Source organism: Delphinus delphis, chromosome 1, assembly GCF_949987515.2.
Source record: "Delphinus delphis chromosome 1, mDelDel1.2, whole genome shotgun sequence".
NCBI lineage: Eukaryota > Metazoa > Chordata > Mammalia > Artiodactyla > Delphinidae > Delphinus > Delphinus delphis.
Window position 1 is genome coordinate 34,470,523 of NC_082683.1, and position 19,002 is coordinate 34,489,524.

The following is a 19,002-nucleotide window of genomic DNA, read 5'->3' on the forward strand; positions in this document are numbered from 1 at the left end:
GTAATCCCGGCTCAAGCGTCTGGCCGTGCCTTTCCTTCGGCCAGGACACTGTCCTGGAATTCGGGCCCGCCCGGGTTGCCGCCTCGTGAAAGTCACGTTCTCTCTGCCCGTCCTCTCGAGTACTCTATGGTTCTCGTGGTGACTCTAATTCTAGTTCCGGTCTCTATGGCGGCGGCGGAGGCAGGAACGGTTGCAGGTCGGCCGAATTAGCTGCCTAAGGGCCAATGACAGTGGAGGAGTGATAGAGTATTAGCCAGTAGAAGTCAAGAGTTGAGGTCAGGTGGTGAGATTGACAGCATTGCTGGCCAGTGAACGATCCTTGGGGCGGGTCGATCGCCGGGCTTATCCCGCCCGTCCCGCCATTCTCGCTAGTTCGATCGGTAGCGGGAGCGGAGAGCGGACCCCAGAGAGCCCTGTGCAGCCCCACCGCCGCCGCCGGCCTAGTTACCATCACATCCCGGGAGGAGCCGCAGCTGCCGCAGCCGGCCCCAGTCACCATCACCGCAACCATGAGCAGCGAGGCCGAGACCCAGCAGCCGCCCGCCGCCCCCCCCGCCGCCCCCGCCCTCAGCGCTGCCGACACCAAGCCCGGCACGACGGGCAGCGGCGCAGGGAGCGGCGGCCCGGGCGGCCTCACATCGGCGGCGCCTGCCGGCGGGGACAAGAAGGTCATCGGTAAGGACCGGACGGGGACGAGTGTGGGGCGGGAGGGAAGCTTGGCGGCGGAACCGTTACCCGAAGCGGGACGAGCCGGCGGGCGCGCGGCCGGCGGGGACCGACTCGGCGGCGCGCGGCCACCCCTCCCCCAGGCCCCCCCCATTCGCGGACGCCGGCCCGCCCGGTCCGCGTGCCCGAGGCGCGCCTGCGCCGCCTCCCGCGCCCCCTGCAGACCCCGCGCGGCCGCGCGCCCCTCCCCCTGGGCGGTCGCGCGCCGCCGACCGCGTGTGCGGCGGGGTCCCTCCCCTCGGCGCCTGCCCGCCCGCCGGCCGCGTGTGCTCGGGCCCGCACGCCGTTGTTGCGTCCCCCACCCGCTCCTTTCCGCGTGTACTCGGAGGGCGCGGCGCGCCGCCTACGCAGGCCGGAGTGGGCTGGGCGGCTTCCCTTTTCTCACGTGCTCGCCGCAGCGCCCGCCGCCCGCGGTCCCCGCGCACACCCAGCTCGGGCCCGCGCCCCGGGCCTCCGTAGCTGTGGGCTCACCCACGTGGACCGCGCGGCTGGCCGGCGGGCCCTGGAGAGAAAGGCTGTCAGGTGGCCGCTGACCGCCGCCGGGGAACGCGGGAGCCACCGGATGCTGATGCGTGGCGGTTTAAAAAAAAAAAAAAGGATGTCTGGTAATTGTGGGGTTTTTTTTTTTTTTCTCCAGCAACGAAGGTTTTGGGAACAGTAAAATGGTTCAATGTAAGAAACGGATATGGTTTCATCAACAGGTGAGATGACCGCCGCTGAATCCTCGTGCTGTCTCTTGCATGCTCTGCCCCATCTGTAGGCTTTGCGGACTTAGGACTGTTGGAGCTTGTGTAGGTTGCCACCTCTGGTGTATTGTTAGTGGGATTTTGTTTTCCTTGGTGACTTGAAAGGATTAGTGGATCTAGAGATTGTCTTTGTTTTGCAGCTAAATGTTAATCTAAAGCTAACTTGAAAGGTACAAAGCGATTTAAAAGGCAAGCGGAGTGAGCCATCTCTTACCAGTTACGGTAAACTGAAAAAGCTAAGATCTGGTATAATTCCGTTAGGCTCAGGCCCACCACATTTTTATCTTCGTCATGCTTTTATACGTTACTGAAATTGGTATTTGAAAATGTGAGCCACTAATTATGTAGGTTATTTGCAACTTGTTAACCTCTAGAGGCAACGTGCTTTGATAATGCAAGTATGTCGTTTTGACTAAGGTTATAATTCCTTTGTTTAGTGTCCCACTATATGCTGTTTTACAATGCCTCTGATAAATTTCACGTTAGGGCTGTTTTGACAACAGTTGTTTTTATTTGCTCATACTGTAACATTTGGAAGAAAATGAATGGCCCGTTTCCTTTCCTCAATTTTTATTTCTCGTACTTCCTTGCCCCCAAATCGTACTTGCCAAAGCTTTGGTTGTAGCTTATTAGAGCGGTCTTAGTACGCGGTAACATTATTTTTCGTATTTGAAGGCAAAGCTACAAACTGCATCTTTAGGATTAATCCTTAGAGTTGTTTGTAGCTATAGTGATGGTAACAAGGGCACTTTACTCACAGTGCTCTTCATGGTCTCCTTGTCAGCCAGGCTTCATATCCAAGATGGCTGCCAAGGCAAGTAGTGCAGTTACAGGGGTGTAGAGCACTGTGCACGCTAACAGCAATATTGGCCTTACAGGTATGATACAGTCATCTCAGCATTTTCTGTCTTACATCCTTACTTACACTAGACGTTTGAAAGAACTTAAGAATAAGAAGTAACACCAGATGTTTCTGAAATGGGCACTACTGAAGGAAGCCAAATGGTCAAGATTAAGCTTAGACACAACTGGCTGGTGAAAAACCGTTAGTTACTCAACCATAAGGTATTGTGGAAGCGTTCAGAGCAAAAGAGATTGTAAGCATTTGATGGTCTGTTTTCCACGTTTGCAGTTGTGGGGAAACATTTTGTCTCTTCCAAAATCTTTAGGAATTTTCCAGACTGCCTTTGGGACAGGCCAAGGCCACATTTTTTTCATCAGTTTTTTGATAATGGGCTGCTAGTGAGGAAGGAAGGAAGGGAATGCTTTGATGCCAGTATTTGATCACTTTTTAGGTGATCTCTGAATTTGTTAGCATTTCCATTAGTATTTCAGTCTTACTCTGAGCCGCCTTATTGGCCTCACCCTTAAACCAGTGGTTTTCAAATTTAAGTGTGCTTACCTTGGAAGGGTAAAAATGCACATTCCTGAAATCTTCCTTCCCAGCTTGGATTCATTGGGTCTGGGGTACATTTTTAAGGAGAATTCCAGGTGATTATGGCTTGTGGGCCTTACCTTGAGAGACACTGCTTTTGACCTTTGACCCAATGTGATAGGATATCACTGGTGTGCACATTAAGAGGGACTGTAATTTGCAGGCTTTTAAGTAGTTTGCTTTAGAAATATGTTTTTTGTTTTGCTGCATTTGTTAAGTGGACTTAGGTTATGATATTTTTCAAGTGAACAATTGATAATCCAAGATAAAAGTAGTTCCTCATATACTCTAAATTTTTATTCTGTGAGATACCATTCCTTGAATCTCTCTGTTCTGACTTGCAGTCAACTCATTTGGCTATCATACAGGGCAAGTTAAATGTAAGTTGGCGTTTGATGATGCTTTGTTTGGACTGTCTTAACTGCAAGTATTTTGTAACACTAACTGGTTGAGATGTGCTTTACATTTCTAAGACTGGTCGTTTCAATGAATGATTCAGACTTGAACAAGACACTGTAAAACCTAACAGCAGGTAAGTTCAGGAGAGGTTTACCTTACTTAAGGGAAAATGTATGTCTTAAAGAACTATAGTTCTGGAAGCTAGCAGGTGGTTCGGGGCTGGAGGCGCTTGGCTCTCCTGAGAGAGAAAGAGTGTGTCACACATGTGTACTGTTTCTGTGTAAATTAGAGGATGTAGTGTTGGGGATGATTGGTGTAGCTCTAATTTTAACCTCAGAATTCTATGAATTTTATATTTTAGGTTCTTAAAGTGTTTATAATTAAGATACATTTTTAATGTAAAATTTTCCTTTAAAGAAATGTATTTTTATTGTAAACATGTATTTCAGTCTGTGTTATTGCCTGCGATAATTGTTATAGCCTTGTTAGAATTATTTTTTAAAGGGTTTCGTTGTACGAAAGGTGCTAAATAAGAGTATAAAGATTTTAACACAGCAGAAATGTTGGTTTTATTTTGTTAGGCTGTATAGTCTAGGAATTCATTGTTATTCCTTTGTGTGCTGCGTCTGCAAAAGATAATTGGATTATGTGACTGGAGGCGTTTATTAACCCCCCAAAATTACTTTTCATTTTATGATAAACTTCACTCAAGACTATTGAAGATGGCATTAGAAGGATGCCACGGGGTCAGTGGTTTCAGGGTTTGATTCTCTGCTTTTAAATCTAGAAACTTGATGTTCTCTTTTGCTTCCAGGTGTTGAGGATTAATCTGTGCTCTCCAAACTTATGAAAGATTGGCATGGATCAGTAACAATTTATTTTTCAATAGGACATGCATCTTTTTATAGTGACCAGAATAGGAATACTTTTCTGTTATCCAGAGTACTTAAAAAGCTGAATTGTAAGGGTTGGGCAAGGTATTTGGAGCAAAAAGAATCAAACAGAGAAGAGATCACAAACTGGTGGCCTACCTGATCAGAGTATCTTCTTTTTTTAAGAGCTGTATTTTAGCTTTGGGGTCTTTAGTTCCATGGAAATGAAAATCAGCTGGTCATGAGTATTACGGCCTGTAAATGAGGCATGCATTCTCTTTTTACGACAGTCTATCAGGCTTAGTTCTCTCCTGTTGTTTGACTTCCCTTCCTATATGCATTTATGTGTATTACTTTTTACCCATGGTCTAGGATGATGTTTAATAAACCAAGACAGGGAAGGGCTTAGCTGTCCCTCCTTAGAAAAAATACTTAGTCATGGCTGTCAGGTTTAGCCTCCCTTTGCGGGGGCCCTACCTATTGGGGATTCCATGTGTATATAACTGATCCTTCATTATGGTGGTGATAAGAGTAGCTAATGTTTATCAAGTATTTATGCTAGAAACTATAGTAAATGGTTAAAATCAGCTAATGGATTTAATCCAACCTTTCAGGTAATAGGTACTATCCTGAAACACAGAGGTTGAGTAAACTTGCCCCAGAAGTGTAGCTGCTAAGTGGCAGAGCTAGGATTTGAACTCTCTTTTCTGACAGTGGAGTTTGTGTGCGCTAACTCCTGTTATTGCTGTCTATGAAAACAGACCCTAGTCGTCTTCAGTTTGGTTGTTTCTACATGGTCTACATTTTCTACAGGTAATGGGGGCAGAAGTTATTCTTTACCATTGAAAGGTTCTTCTTAAATGATCTTAGCTTGTCACTAGAGCTGTATGCTACTAGTTCCCCAGATTTGAAAAGCTTTCTGCTTTTCACTGCCTGTTTCATATAGTTAGGGATTGCTATAATATAGTTCTAGTTCAGCATGCAGATTGTCTTTAGGAAGTAAAGGATTTGCTTAATACCTAATATTGGGAGGCAGTTAAGGAATTAAAAGAGAGTATTAGATCTTTATCTTTAAACTCATTCTGGTTTTATATGGTCTGTGAACCAAGAACAGGTTTTGCCTTTTTATAAGTGTTGTTAAAAAAGAGAAAAATATACAACAGTCTGTGACCCTACAAACCCTGTTAATTTTAACTTTATAGACCTGTGGAAAGATGATTGCCAAGTCTCTTGGGCTGTTAAAGTCAAACTGATCATAACTTGATCGCACAGTAAGAACCAAGAAATCATAGGTAGTCTGTAACCTAAATGAGTAAATGTTGTGGCACTAGGGAAGGCTTGAAGATTTGGTGGTGTGCTAAGGGAGGGATGGGGCGGGGTGGAAGGGGGTGGAGGCATAAAAAGACATACCTTCATTGTCCTACATTAGGAACTTTGAAGAGACTTCCATTTTCTTTAGATCCCTGCAGGATTTCTTTTTCTTTGGCATTCTCAACTTAAAATGGTATCCCCTTTTTTTCTGAAGTCTCTTGCTATCTGTGTGATTTCTTTTTCCTTGAAGTCACTGCTGGGTTATTTGCTGAATAAGAACAATGTTATATTTCTAGATAGGTGAGAAAAGTATGTTTTCATTAAAAATTTTTTCAGTAGTAAATAATGATCTATTAATACGAAGAGGCGGAGTAGAAGAATACAGCAAAAAGAGTACACTTGACTGCAGGAGAATGGGAGGACTGGTGTGTGATACATGGAATGACACTGTTGGAATACTGTAAGTCTATGCTGTCCAATACAGTAGTAGGTACATGTGGCTATTAAGCATCTGAGAAACTGAATGTAAGATACTTTCAATGTTTTATGTTGACCATGTATGTTGAAATGATCAAATTAGTTTTACTTGTCTTTACTTTTTATTATGGCTACTAGAAAACAAACTTAGATGTTTGGCTTCACAAATAAGGTACTTTGCCCAAGATTATGTAGTTAGTAATGGGGATAGCCAGGATTCCAACCTTGGCTCCAGTGGTTCTGGTTAGGAGCTCTTAACCATTGTGTTCTATATCCCACCTTGCCCCTCTCTCCTCCTTCCTCTCTGATTAGTATGACTTAACATACTATAACATGTAGAAAACCACATTTGGTAATTCAGCTGCTGCCTTAGATTGAATAGTCGTGGCCTTCTAGATAGAAATCCTTGAGGATAGGCCACATCTTATTTTTATTTCTTGTGCTTAGCACAATGCCCAGATAGCTAACTAGCACAAGTAAATACCCAACAGTATTAAAGAATTGAATGAGGCCTTTGGGCTTGCTGTCCTTTCATCATCAGCCCAGTGGCTTCTGGTAGATTAGAGCTGGCTAATGTTAATGAATAGTAGACACTCAGTAGATACTTTAAAATTGAGCACCTACCATGTTCCTGTAGTATGCTGAGTGCTAGACAGAAGAATGGCAGCCTCTGTTTTCAGTGACTTGGCTCCATGGGGTTGGAGCTCATACTTTGGCTTGTGTCTAACCTTCCACCCTCGGTAAAGTATGGTAAAGGCAGAAGTATGCCTCTTGGTTCTCAGGAGGTAAGAGGTAGTGCTGGTGATGCCTCCATTCTCTCCTCATTGCATTAATAAATAGCTAAGGGTTAAAACATGCTTCTTGATGAGCCATTCTGGTCATCTTTAATTGCTGCTTTTCCCTCTTCAGTAAGATCTCTAGTAGCCATGACATGCCTTTTTTCCAGTATTACTGTAGATCAGGAGTCAAGAAACCCTCTCAGAACTGGTTTTATCTGGCTGGTGAGCAAAGAATGGTTTTTACATTTTTTAAGTGTTGAGGGAAGTGAGGGGGCAATATGCAGCAGAACCCTGGTCTAATTATACGAATAACTTTGTGTACTACAGGTAAGGATGTAGGGATGCTTGTTATTCATTGTTGTTCTCTCCCAGAATTGGAGAAACCATATGCTGTTATCTGCTTCTACAGCTGAAACATGTAAAGATTTCCAAACTGATCCTTTTTGAGTTTTCAACATGATAAAGCCCAGGGCCTGTGGAATCAAATTCTACCACTCTAAGCAGATGACCGCATACTTCATTTTCCTAATTTGTAGAACGGGGGGGTTAATATAAAAGCATCTACCTTGGGATTGGTATGATCTAAAGAGTTAAAGCGCTTGGCACAGTATCTGGAACGTAAACCCTCTGCAGTGTAAGCTGTTAGGTGTCTAAGCTTTTCCCCTTTTGTGGGTGAAGAAAAAGATCCAGTTAGCAGGGGGCAGCTTTCCAAGGCTACACAGCTGTTAATAGTAGAATGAGGAGTAAAAATCAGGTTTCCTATTGGTAGTGCCTTGAACTTCTTGGTAGTCCTTTAACAAGTTGCAACTAGATTGATTTATTGCATCCATACTGTAGTATAATGGCTTGGCTAAAACTACATTTTTTGATCTGTCAAGTCTTTCCCTAAAATCTACATACTTTTTTTTTTGGCTGCATTGGTTCTTCATTGCTGCGCACAGACTTTCTCTAGTTGTGGCAAGCGGGGGCTGCTTTTTGTTGCGGTGCATGGGCTTCTCATTGCTGTGGCTTCTCTTGTTGCGGAGCATGGGCTTTAGGCTTGCGGGCTTCAGTCGCTGTGGCTCGCAGGCTCTAGAGCTCAGGCTCAATAGTTGTGGTGCATGGGCTTAGTTACTCCGCAGCATGTGGGATCTTCCCAGACCAGGGCTCGAACCCATGTCCCCTGCATTGGCAGGCGGATTCTTAACCACTGCTCCACCAGGGAAGTCCCCTAAAATCTATATATCTTTTGACCATGATGTATTTTCTTATAGACTGGTTTAGTGACAACAGAATAAATGAGTATCACCTTGTCTGGCATGACATCACTAGTGAACATATATTGGTTTCCACATAGCTCTGTACCCAGAAAACCTCTCCCTAATCTGTTTTCCAAGAGATGATTTATCTTGTGTGTACTACTTGTCTTGTACTATCTTTAAGATTGTCCTGACTGGAAAAGTAGTTTTGGTGAATTTTTTTAATACTCCTTTTACAACCCTGAAGTAAAATTCGTAGATAACTGCTTTTACTTCTTTTTATTGTGGTGTATAATATTTTCCAATGTCTATTTGCAACTACATTAGAAAAAATGTTGTATTGGCTAGCCAGATACATGGGTAACATTATTGTCAGTAATGAAAAATCCCTCTCTTGAAAGCTGCATCTTTTAGGAAATTATAATGCATATTGAAACTGTAAAATACTATATTCAGAACTCAGTTAATTTACACATGAAAGTCCAGTACCAAATATCCTTTACCTAGTCATCTGGCAAGTCTTACACCCTTCACTCCCTTTAATGGAAGTAGTACCCCCTGTCTTTGGAACAGCCTTAGAGCTTGAAATTCAGTCGTCGTGTAGCTCGCTCGCTCTCTCGCTCTCGCTCGCTCTCTCTCTGTCTCTCTGTGTGAGTGTGTGTGTGATCGATCCTGTTTCCGTAAATTGAATGTCCTCATGTTATGATAATCCAAGCTATATGGATTCTTTGGTGCATACATTGCTCCATGGATCAGCAAGGAGCCAACAGTCAGTAAACCAGTCAGGCTAGTTCATTGTAACCTTTGTTCCTTTTGTCATTAAACACTAGAACTACTATTGAGTCCTTTCTCAACTCTGACCTACTGACAATAGGGTAGGGTAAATCAATAAAGGTCTAGAAATGTTGTTGCTCCTCCAGTGCTTCTTTTTGTTCATAGTATCATCACCCTGACCTCCAGTCTCTAAGCTAAAAATTCAGATCATTCACCACTGGCCCCTGACTTCTAGCCTCCATTCATCCACAGAGTTTTTCCCATATTAATTCAAGAACGATATCTCAAGTCTACTCCCTCATACACAGCCCCTTAGTCCAGGCCTCCGTCAGTCCTAGTCTGGACTTCTGGTGTAGCTTTTATAACTAACAGGTCTCCTCTTGGCTTCAAACTTTCCGTAATAGCTACCATTTTTTAACACCTAATAATTTATCGTGTTCTAATTTATCTAATAATTTATATGTCCACTACATAAAAGCGTTTACTGGCTTCTCTACCTACATGATGATTTAGCCCATATTCACCCTTCCACACAGCCACAGCCCTAGCCATATTCTAGGTTGAACCCAATTTGCACTTAATTTGCTCATTGTTGGTTTTACCCATGTCCATGACCTCTCCACCTGGAACATCTTTCTCATTTTCCAGTAAACTCCTTTAAGACTTAGGGCAAATGTTGCCTCCTTTAATAGCCACTTGTAAAGTCCTGAAGCAAATATTTCAACCATATTTGTTTAGGAACAGACTAAAGATTGGTGTCAAATGGTGTCATATGAAGTGAAAAAGGGGGTCGTGTGTGCTAGTAAAAAGTTTCATTCATCTTCACCTCCTTAGTTCTCCAGCATAAACAATGCTTGCCGTGTGAATGATGTCAGTATTGGTGGTGTTCGTATTTGTACTTCATTGTGATCTTGTCCCTCTATTTTAATCAGTACTTTATTTTTAAGAGCAGCTTAGGTTCATGGCTAAGTTGAGCAGAAAATACATAGTTCCCATGTACCCCAGGCCTACACATTGCACCCATGACATCCCCCACTATACTGTACCAAAGGGATACATTTGTTACAATCGATAAATCTACACAGACGCATCATTATCATTCAAAGTCCATAGTTTACATTTAGGGCTCATTCCTGGTATTGTACATTCTGTGGTCATCTTTATGATCCTCAAGGAAAGTTGGGAATTGGAAATGGTAAAAAGGAAATGATTGAGGATGAAGTGAGAAAGTAGGAAGCTAGTAATTAATGGAAGAGAATATGTTCATGATCTCTCCTACTTGAGTTAGTAACCGTGCTCTTAGAGGTAGGAGTGGGTTGTGCAGGAACGCTGTTCAGTAGGATGAGGAGTGACAGAATGTATGTTGCTAGTCACTTCTATCCTCTTAATAGCTTAGTAGGTCACACTTTATTAGTCTTTAATCCTTCTAAGGTAGATGGTGAGAGTTATTAGCAAAACCATCGTGGCTTACTGGTTGTGTTTTTGTTTTGTTTCTTAATTTCCTAATGGCTGGTTGGCAGCCGAGAAAGTCTCTAAAAAGGGGAGGGGAGTGCAGAAAGGACCAAGTGTATTCTTAATCTTTGGCAACATGAAATGTAGTGTTCAATTTTATAACTTGTTCAACTTGGTTCTGTCTTATAGGAATGACACCAAGGAAGATGTATTTGTACACCAGGTGAGTGCTCGTGTGGGTATTTACCCTTCTGGCTCAAGGCTTGTGGGAAGAAAAGGGTGGATATCTTGTCAACTACTGTTCCTTGCAAAAAGGTTAAGTCCAGTCACCAAACAATTTAGTTCCCACAGGAAGAGGGGTAGTACAGCTTAAACGTGTACATTGAAACATTATGTTGGCAGTTTACTTAATTAAAATAGGTGTTTCACATTGGTATTTTGTTAATGGCTATAGCTTTTTTAAATGTTGAATCTGCTCTACTTGTTACACTAAATTTTGAAACCTAATTTCAGATGAACTGAAAACCTCCATTAATCTAAACTTGAACTAATACCATTGCTATAGGTATACAGAAACTTTGACAAGATGCTGTTAGAATTACCTCTATGGTAAGGACAAATAACAGTAATCCTGGGAGAAATCGGCCAAAGTTGCAAAATATATTAATTTGAAATGAATGTTGAAAAACTGGCAAACGTAGCATAGGTCCTTCTGTTATAACAGGATAGGTGCTACATGCTAAACTTCCCCCACAAGTACCATTTAAGGAAAATATTTTGGAAAATGCTTAAACATTAAGGAGTTTATTGTTAAAGTAAGCCACTGCCAAATGAACACTAATTTCAACCTTAAGTATATCATAGGCCCCACTGGACTTAATTATCCTCATAGGAATGCAGTGGGTAGGAAAAATGTTTATAAATGTGTACTTTTGTGTACTCTGCAGTTTTTGTTTTTGTTTTTGTTTTTTTTACTAAGACTGTTGAAATATTGTCAACTTGTATTGAAAATCACTCTAAGAACTTTTTAACCACTATACTGTAATGTAGACATCAAAAGACAAAGTCAGTCTACACATGCCTTTATTCAGGGAGGTATGAGCTTGGCTATCAGCATACTTCATAGGAAGGGCTGTCTTAGGTTGGTGTTTTGTAGCTCTCTGAAGTGCCCTGTACAGCACTCAGTGGCAATCAAGGGGGGAGCCAGATCAATTTCTAGATACATCAGAAGCCCTGTCCAGTAATCACTGGGTCAAACATAAGCATGGAAACTTTCAAATTCTAAACAAATATAGGACTGCTCAGGCAAGGTGTTACATTAAGACAAATGTTTATTTTATAAAATTGAATACCAACACTTAATCTGTTCCTTACTTCCCTTTTGCATGTTCAAAGGAATTTGCAGAATTAGGTACAAGAGACAGCAAGCTTGCCAGTCTTGCTGCCCGTCAGCAACAGTAAAGGGTTTGGGAAGATTGGGGAGGGCGTTGAAAATGCTGACCAAAATAAGAGTTTGGGATTTTAATTACCCATACTTGTGCTATCCCCTATGACTGCAGATAATTGAGTTATATGAAAGGTATGAAAACTTTGTGACAGTTTAGATGACAGATGAAATTAATTATTTGGCTGAATGCATATCACCCGCTTGTACCAACCCACAAGGTGTCACCAATATGCTTTCCTCTTTATTTTGGAGGTGGTTTCAACATTTAGTTGTTTCTTAGGACTTTGGCTGCTCAGGTCTTGGTGGTGTATCAAGGAGACTGCAGTTCTGGGCAACTTAGCTTAATTGGCTTCAGATTTGTTGGTTGTCCTGCCTCCTCTGGAATGGAAATGCATGAGTGATCCTGTAATGGATACCGCTGTGATGTAGTAGAATGAACATGGGATTTGGAGTCCCAAGACCTGGATTTAGAAAAGTCCATACTCTGCCACTTATTAGCTGTGTGACCTTGGGCAAGTCACCTAACTTTTTAAAGCCTGTTTATTACCTTGAAAGAGGAATAATAATGCCTCACACCATCTGTCATAATGAGATTGAGTGGGTAATGTGCAGAAGAACTTTATGGAAGTACTACAAACGTGAGATATTATTCTTCCCCTTTAACTTTGTCGTAGAAGTCTGGAGAACAAGTAACAATGTGAGATTTAATGTATTCTGGGGAGGTAATAACCAACTGTCCCAGGCAGTCGGAATATTAAAAGTGGCATAGTTAATTCATGTGAATTGCATTTCCATCGAAGTATTACCACAGTCAGGTTGGAAGGGATTTTGGTTGACATTTGTAATTGAGTTTGATACGGTAACACAGGGACAAAGTTGGTTTGGTCAACTTTGAAGCATGCAAAACTAAACTCGCCTGTCATCTAAACTGGCCCTGTGTGGGGCTAGCTTCTACTATTAAGTGCAGTCTTTGGGGATAGATGGATATCCTCATTTTGTTCAAAGCTACATATAATGCTTTTGCAAAAAGCATTTTTAAATATATATATAGTGTCTGTCTTGAGTGTTAAATTACTTGTTTTAGTTTGGAAAATAGTGGTAAAATGCTGGGGCCTTGTAAGATTGGAGTATTTTGGTTGAGGTTGGGGGTAGCATTGGTCCCTGTTTTCCTAAATTTATTGATGGTTTGGTCTTATTTAAAGCTAATTTTAAGTGTATATCCAAGCTAAAATATTGTTGACTCTGGTACATTTTAAATGAAAAAGCACATTATTCTCCCCTGTTAATCTATTTTTGGAATGTGATATTACTAGACTGCCATAAAGAAGAATAACCCCAGGAAGTACCTTCGCAGTGTAGGAGATGGAGAGACTGTGGAGTTTGATGTTGTTGAAGGAGAAAAGGTGAGGATGCTTTTTGTGTAAAGGTTTGACTTCAGTATGGAAATATTTTGGAGATCTCATCCATTAGGATGGTGGCTCTAATGTGGATGGATGGGTCAGGTGACCACTTGAACACAGGTGCATCAATCCTAATGTGCTGGCTGCAGTTAGAGGGCTATCTCTTCAGAACAGTGAGGAACTAATATTTAATCATTTCTATGCACCCCTGGCCACAGAGACCCTTTTTTATTTGCTTTGTGTAAGTTTTGTTAAGTGTACTTAATTCCATTGTCACTATCAATATATGATGGCTTTTGTAGGGTGCGGAGGCAGCAAATGTTACAGGCCCTGGTGGAGTTCCAGTACAAGGCAGTAAATATGCAGCAGACCGTAACCATTATAGACGCTATCCACGTCGCAGGGGTCCTCCACGCAATTACCAGCAGAATTACCAGAATAGTGAGAGTGGGGAAAAGAATGAGGGATCGGAGAGTGCTCCTGAAGGCCAGGCCCAACAGCGCCGGCCCTACCGCAGGCGAAGGTTCCCACCTTACTACATGCGGAGACCCTATGGGCGTCGACCACAGTATTCCAACCCTCCTGTGCAGGGAGAAGTGATGGAGGTAAATGTGATTTTATTTATTTTTAACTGCCGTGGTATTCAGACTTCTGTCTGGTTGGGTTTTTACTGGTCCATATTGGCTTGATTTCCATTGCCTTTTCAGGGTGCTGACAACCAGGGTGCAGGAGAACAAGGTAGACCAGTGAGACAGAATATGTATCGGGGTTATAGACCACGATTCCGCAGGTATGGTTTGTATTTTAAAAGTTCTCAAGCATGTATTAGGACTCAGCAGCATCATGCTTCTTCTGCAGGCTTTTTCAGTCGTTTATCTGTTAACACTTCACATTTTCTTTCATCAGATACCTAAGAGATGAACCTGAAGTCAGTTATCTTTTGAGAATGTGTTCTTTGCATCTTTGCTGGCACTGGTTAAAAACACCTTTATAGATGTGGTCTACTTTATGCAGTTGGTTTTGTTGTTGTTTTTCTCTAATGAGGGTATGGAATTTCACATGTTCTGTCCTTTAACAGGTAAGAAAATAGTAGTTTAAACTGCATTGTATTATAACTTTAAAACCTGGTTCATTGGGAGGGAGAAAGGTAAAAGGTAAGCATATCTTTTTAACAGAGGGTATTTAAATATTAGAGTATAGAGTAATTAGGGAAGAGCTCCATGAGCCAGACACGTTTATACATATATGTAGCACACTGAGGCAGTGTTCCCAGTCCCACGATGTTAGGATCGACTGGTGTAGCAGTTATTTCTTTTAAGGGTCTTAGAGCATTGAGTCTCCAGATGTGATCCCTAAGACTAACAGGTAGTATACTATTTTCAACCTAGACATAGTTACCTTGTTGAAATACTACAAATAATCACAATATGTTTTAAAATAGTGATAATGTTTATCTGTGATAGTGATAAATGGTCTAAAATAGGCTTTCATGGCAGTCTATCCATTTAAATTCCAAGAGCAGAATCCTTGGTCTACTTTTTCTTACATTGTAGAGCTGCTTAAATTTTCTACCTAGTTTCATTGGTGTTCTTTAAAATAGCATATGAATTTTTGTTGTCAAGTGCTTCTGTTTTACTGTTTGCCTTTTGGTTTAAGTTAGACTAAATGGTCTCATTTGAATGAATAGACTAGTATTACAGTGTCAGATAATTGCTATGGTGAGATAGATAGATAAGGTAGATAGATTGATTTGCCTTAAAGTATCAAGGAACGCAGGGCTTTCCAAACTATTTAGCCAGGAATTTTTTGTTCAAATGAGTAGTAGATGACACATGCCACTTATAATCCATGGGGTGAAATTCTGATTGATGCAGATCCAAGAGCAAATTGTAAGAAATCTGAGACCAATATAGCAGGAGTTTTGCTGAGAAGGAGTCAGGTGAGGTGGCAATAAAGGGAAATGTGTCGTCAAGAAAGGATTTTTTTGTTTGAGAAATAAGAGCATACTTGTAGGCTGGAAAATATAGTAAAAGAGGACAGTTGTCAGGGAGGTAACTGCTAGAACTGTCTTCAGTTAGGATAGGATTTGGTCCACAAATAGTGGGTTAGTCTTTTGCTAGAAACCATGGGCATTGCATGTGTAAGAAGCCAGAGTATATGGGCCCCGGTATGTTAGTGAAGTCAAAAGGAGAGAGGGGTGAGAGAGGTTTGGGGAGTTTGGGACAAAGATGTGAAATTATCTCTAGAAGAGAAATAGGGGAAATCAAATAATAGTGTTTACAAATTTAAAGTGGGTCCACCCAACATGGTTGTACTTTTCCAGCCATTTTGAGCCCCAGCCTCAGATTAGGCATAGAGTTAGATTTGTTCAGCATTTGTCTACCCAAAGATGACTGAGTTTGAGATCGGTTGTAGTGATTAATGGTGGACTTTATACTTGGAGAAAGAGGGGAGAAACAGATTAAGGAAGAGTAAGTGACAGAATGAGTGATGGGATCATTGGATTATAGGTCCTAGTGGAAATAGAGTGCGAGAACAAGACACCTGGAATAAACCGGGAAAATAAGTAAGGGGTGATTAGAGAGTGGAATGCTTGAAGTTGAGAAAACCTAGGTAGCAAACAAGAATTGGATGGGAAGTAAAGAATCTGAAAGCCCATATTATTTGGGACAGTCATGATAATTACAACAGGAAAAGTGTAGTAAATGGAATATGGCATAACATAAGATTTGAAAGCTTGGGGTTTTAGAATTCACTTTAGAAGCCGCAGTGATAGGGGTGGGACAGCCACCACTTGAAGGCTACGGGGAAAGACAGGGCAGTTTTGCCGAAGACTGGTCATGAGTTCACAAAATGTGGGGAAACGGTTTCAGGAGAAGGGGTGGGGGGTGGGATTGGGAGAGGTAGGTGGGAGATTGGAGGGGTTAGAGGTGAAAAATAGAATGTACGGATCTAAATAGGAAATTAGAGCTTATTTTGACCTATAATATTTATGGTATAGAAGGATGTTATTAATCTTGGTGTTCATTTAAAGCATGCAACTGACTGGTATTTAGTATATTCACAAAGTCACGCAGCCATTACCACCGTCTAATTCCAGACATTTTCATCACCGCCACGCTCCCACCAGTCCGCCACCCCCAAAGTTCTGTATTCATTAATAGTCACTCTCCATTCCCCTCTGCCCCAGCCCTTGGCTACCACTAATGTGCTTTCCCTGTCTCTGGATTTGCCTATTTCGGGTATTTCTGTGTCTGGCTTTCAATTCACATATTTTTAAGGTCATCCATGTTGCATGTATCGGTACTTGATTTCTTTTTATGACCAAGTCATGTTCTATTGTATGAATATCACATTTTGTTCTTCATTAACCAGTTGATGGGCATTTGGGTTTCTTTTTTTGTTGTGAATAATACAGTAATCACATAATGGACACTGTTTTGGCTATAGACCCAGGAGTAGAACCGCTGGGTCATATAGTAACTCTTTGACATTTGTTGCCAAGCTGTTTTGCAAAGCTGCTGCACCATTTTATATTCCCAGCAGCAATGTATTGAGGGTTTGTTTCTTCACATCCTCCCCAACATGGTTATTTTTCAGCCTTTGGATTATGACTATCCTAGTGGGTATGAAGTGGGTTTGATTTGCCTTTCCCAGTGACTAATGGTTGTTGTGTACTTTCATTTCTATGAAGAGAGCATCTCTTCTTTGGTTTTGACTTCCTGCATTTTTAGCAAGTGTTCATCTGTAAAGGATAGTTAGCACTTGTTCCCAAACCTGGTTACCTTAAAGCCCATGTTTTTAAAGGACATCAAGGTGTTGGTAGTGTTGTACCACCTTTAGTCCTTTCATGGCTAACTTTGTAATAGATTATACTATGGGTAAAAGCTTACGAGACTATTAAAACCAGTTTTAAGCGTTCATCTTCCAGTTTATACTTCCAAATCCTTTTCCCAAGTCATACTCAATTTGTGAAATAAAAGCCAAATTTGCTCTTTTGATTTTGCTAAATTGCCTGCAGACCACTTGATAAACAGAAAGGCCAGATGTGTTAATACTGGTGGCTAGGTTAAAGAAAGAAGGTTTTATCATTGCAAGTTTGCACAATGTTCATTCCAGGGGCCCTCCTCGCCAAAGACAGCCCAGAGAGGACGGCAATGAAGAAGATAAGGAAAATCAAGGAGATGAGACCCAAGGTCAGCAGCCACCTCAACGTCGGTACCGCCGCAACTTCAATTACCGACGCAGACGCCCAGAAAACCCTAAACCACAAGATGGCAAAGAGACAAAAGCAGCCGATCCACCAGCTGAGAATTCGTCCGCTCCCGAGGCTGAGCAGGGCGGGGCTGAGTAAATGCCGGCTTACCATCTCTACCATCATCCGGGTAAGTAAGCGTAGATAGCCTTCTGGCCTCTGAGCAGTCATGAGTGGTGTCCATTAATGAAAGAGGAAAGAACCCAGTTCATCAGGTAAGGTAAGCCACTTAAACATACAATATCCTCTACCCAAACTAATCATAACATGACCTGAATGTCCCATTTTGGTAACGGGGCGTATCAGAGCCATACTTTGGCTCACTAACACTTGGAGGCCTAGCTTTACATTGTATCTTGATGTGAGAGCCTTTTGTCAACCTTTTTGGATGATTTTGCCAGTAAGCAGAGGAAAGTCTTGCTAACCTTACCATAACAGGTAATGTTAATTACATTGCATTATTTTTCATTTTTCAAAAATAAGTGGGATAGCTACTAGGATTAATAACCTAGGTGATAGTGACCAATATGGTTGGTCTCTTTGGGAAAAGTGACAACTTTGGCATTGTATCATCAATTCCAAAATCAAGGGATTCCCTTTTTACTTGATTCTAGGAGGCATGTGGCACTAGAATTATTATTTTCAGCCACTGATACTTTTTTTCCCCTCTGTACTATTTTCTGAGTGTCAAAAGGTCATCCAGAACCTAGGAGTAACCATTCTTGTTACACAGCAGGGTCCACCCCTGTTATGAATTGCTGTGTTAAGATAAACCAGTGTGAGATTTGTTAATGCCTTCCCTACTTAGCTTATTTGAATCTGGAGCAGTTTGGTATACTAAAAGAAAATTGCAGTGAACTGCGCAAGATAATTTTAAAACTTTTTTTCTTTTACAGTTTAGTCATCCAACAAGAAGAAATGAGTACGAAATTCCAGCAATAAGAAATGAACAAAAGATTGGAGCTGAAGACCTTAAGTGCTTGCTTTTTGCCTGTTGACCAGATAACTAGAACTATCTGCATTATCTATGCAGCATGGGGTTTTTATTATTTTTACCTAAAGACGTCTCTTTTTGGTAATGACAAACGTGTTTTTTAAAAAAAATAAAAAAGCCTGGTTTTTCTCAATACACCTTTAAAGGTTTTTAAATTGTTTCATATCTGGTCAAGTTGAGATTTTTAAGAACCTCATTTTTAATTTGTAATAAAAGTTTACAGCTTGATTTTTTCAAAAAAGTCAACAAACTGCAAGCACCTGTTAATAAAGGTCTTAAATAATTGTCTTTGTGTATATTTCTGCCTTGTTTCATTTTAGTTTATAAGTACTTTCTGGTTATAGCATCCTTATTAGCTTAAATCTATCTGTAGATAGGTGGTATTCATTGGTATTTACTCAGGAAATTTTTCAAAATGTGTAATCCTTTATTGAGTAGCATGCCTGTGGGCCCGTACTGAAAATTAGAAAGTATTTACTATGGTAATATGGCCATTTTCCTTTCTGTGAGCTGCTTTTACTGGGAGACAGTGGTAAAGGAGAAGAGAGAGGGCATGGTCTGGTGGAGACTAACTGGACTCTAATCCTTGGAAGCCATTTATTTGTGCCCTACTGTGAGTTACTTCAGCCTGTGGATTGAAGGATACCCACCTTAGTTATCAGATGCCTGCCACAGAGCCTGGTGTACTTGGTTAACA

The 19,002-nt window shown here is 41.5% G+C and overlaps 1 protein-coding gene across 2 annotated transcripts; it reads left to right on the plus strand.

Annotated features, from left to right (window-relative positions):
* The first annotated feature begins 361 nt into the window (after positions 1 to 361).
* Positions 362 to 18,593, plus strand: YBX1 (Y-box binding protein 1). Of its 2 annotated transcripts, XM_060020592.1 has the most exons (8): positions 362 to 675; positions 1,364 to 1,427; positions 10,399 to 10,432; positions 12,970 to 13,059; positions 13,359 to 13,661; positions 13,764 to 13,846; positions 17,176 to 17,441; positions 18,208 to 18,593. In XM_060020592.1, the coding sequence occupies exons 1-7, from the start codon at positions 510 to 512 to the stop codon at positions 17,408 to 17,410; spliced, it is 975 nt and encodes a 324-aa protein (XP_059876575.1). In that variant the 5' UTR covers positions 362 to 509; the 3' UTR covers positions 17,411 to 17,441; positions 18,208 to 18,593. The 2 variants fall into 2 exon arrangements, with proteins under 2 accessions (XP_059876575.1, XP_059876565.1); XM_060020582.1 differs by lacking the exon at positions 12,970 to 13,059 and having other exon boundaries at positions 383 to 675.
* Positions 18,594 to 19,002: the final 409 nt, after the last annotated feature.

Excerpts from the sequence above, each read along its gene's own strand:
- YBX1 (XM_060020592.1), top strand. The coding sequence starts at position 510 with ATGAGCAGCGAGGCCGAGACCCAGCAGCCGCCCGCCGCCCCCCCCGCC. Across the intron at positions 676-1,363 it reads CGGGGACAAGAAGGTCATCG|CAACGAAGGTTTTGGGAACA; the intron begins GTAAGGACCGGA and ends TTTTTTCTCCAG. Across the intron at positions 13,847-17,175 it reads TATAGACCACGATTCCGCAG|GGGCCCTCCTCGCCAAAGAC; the intron begins GTATGGTTTGTA and ends TGTTCATTCCAG.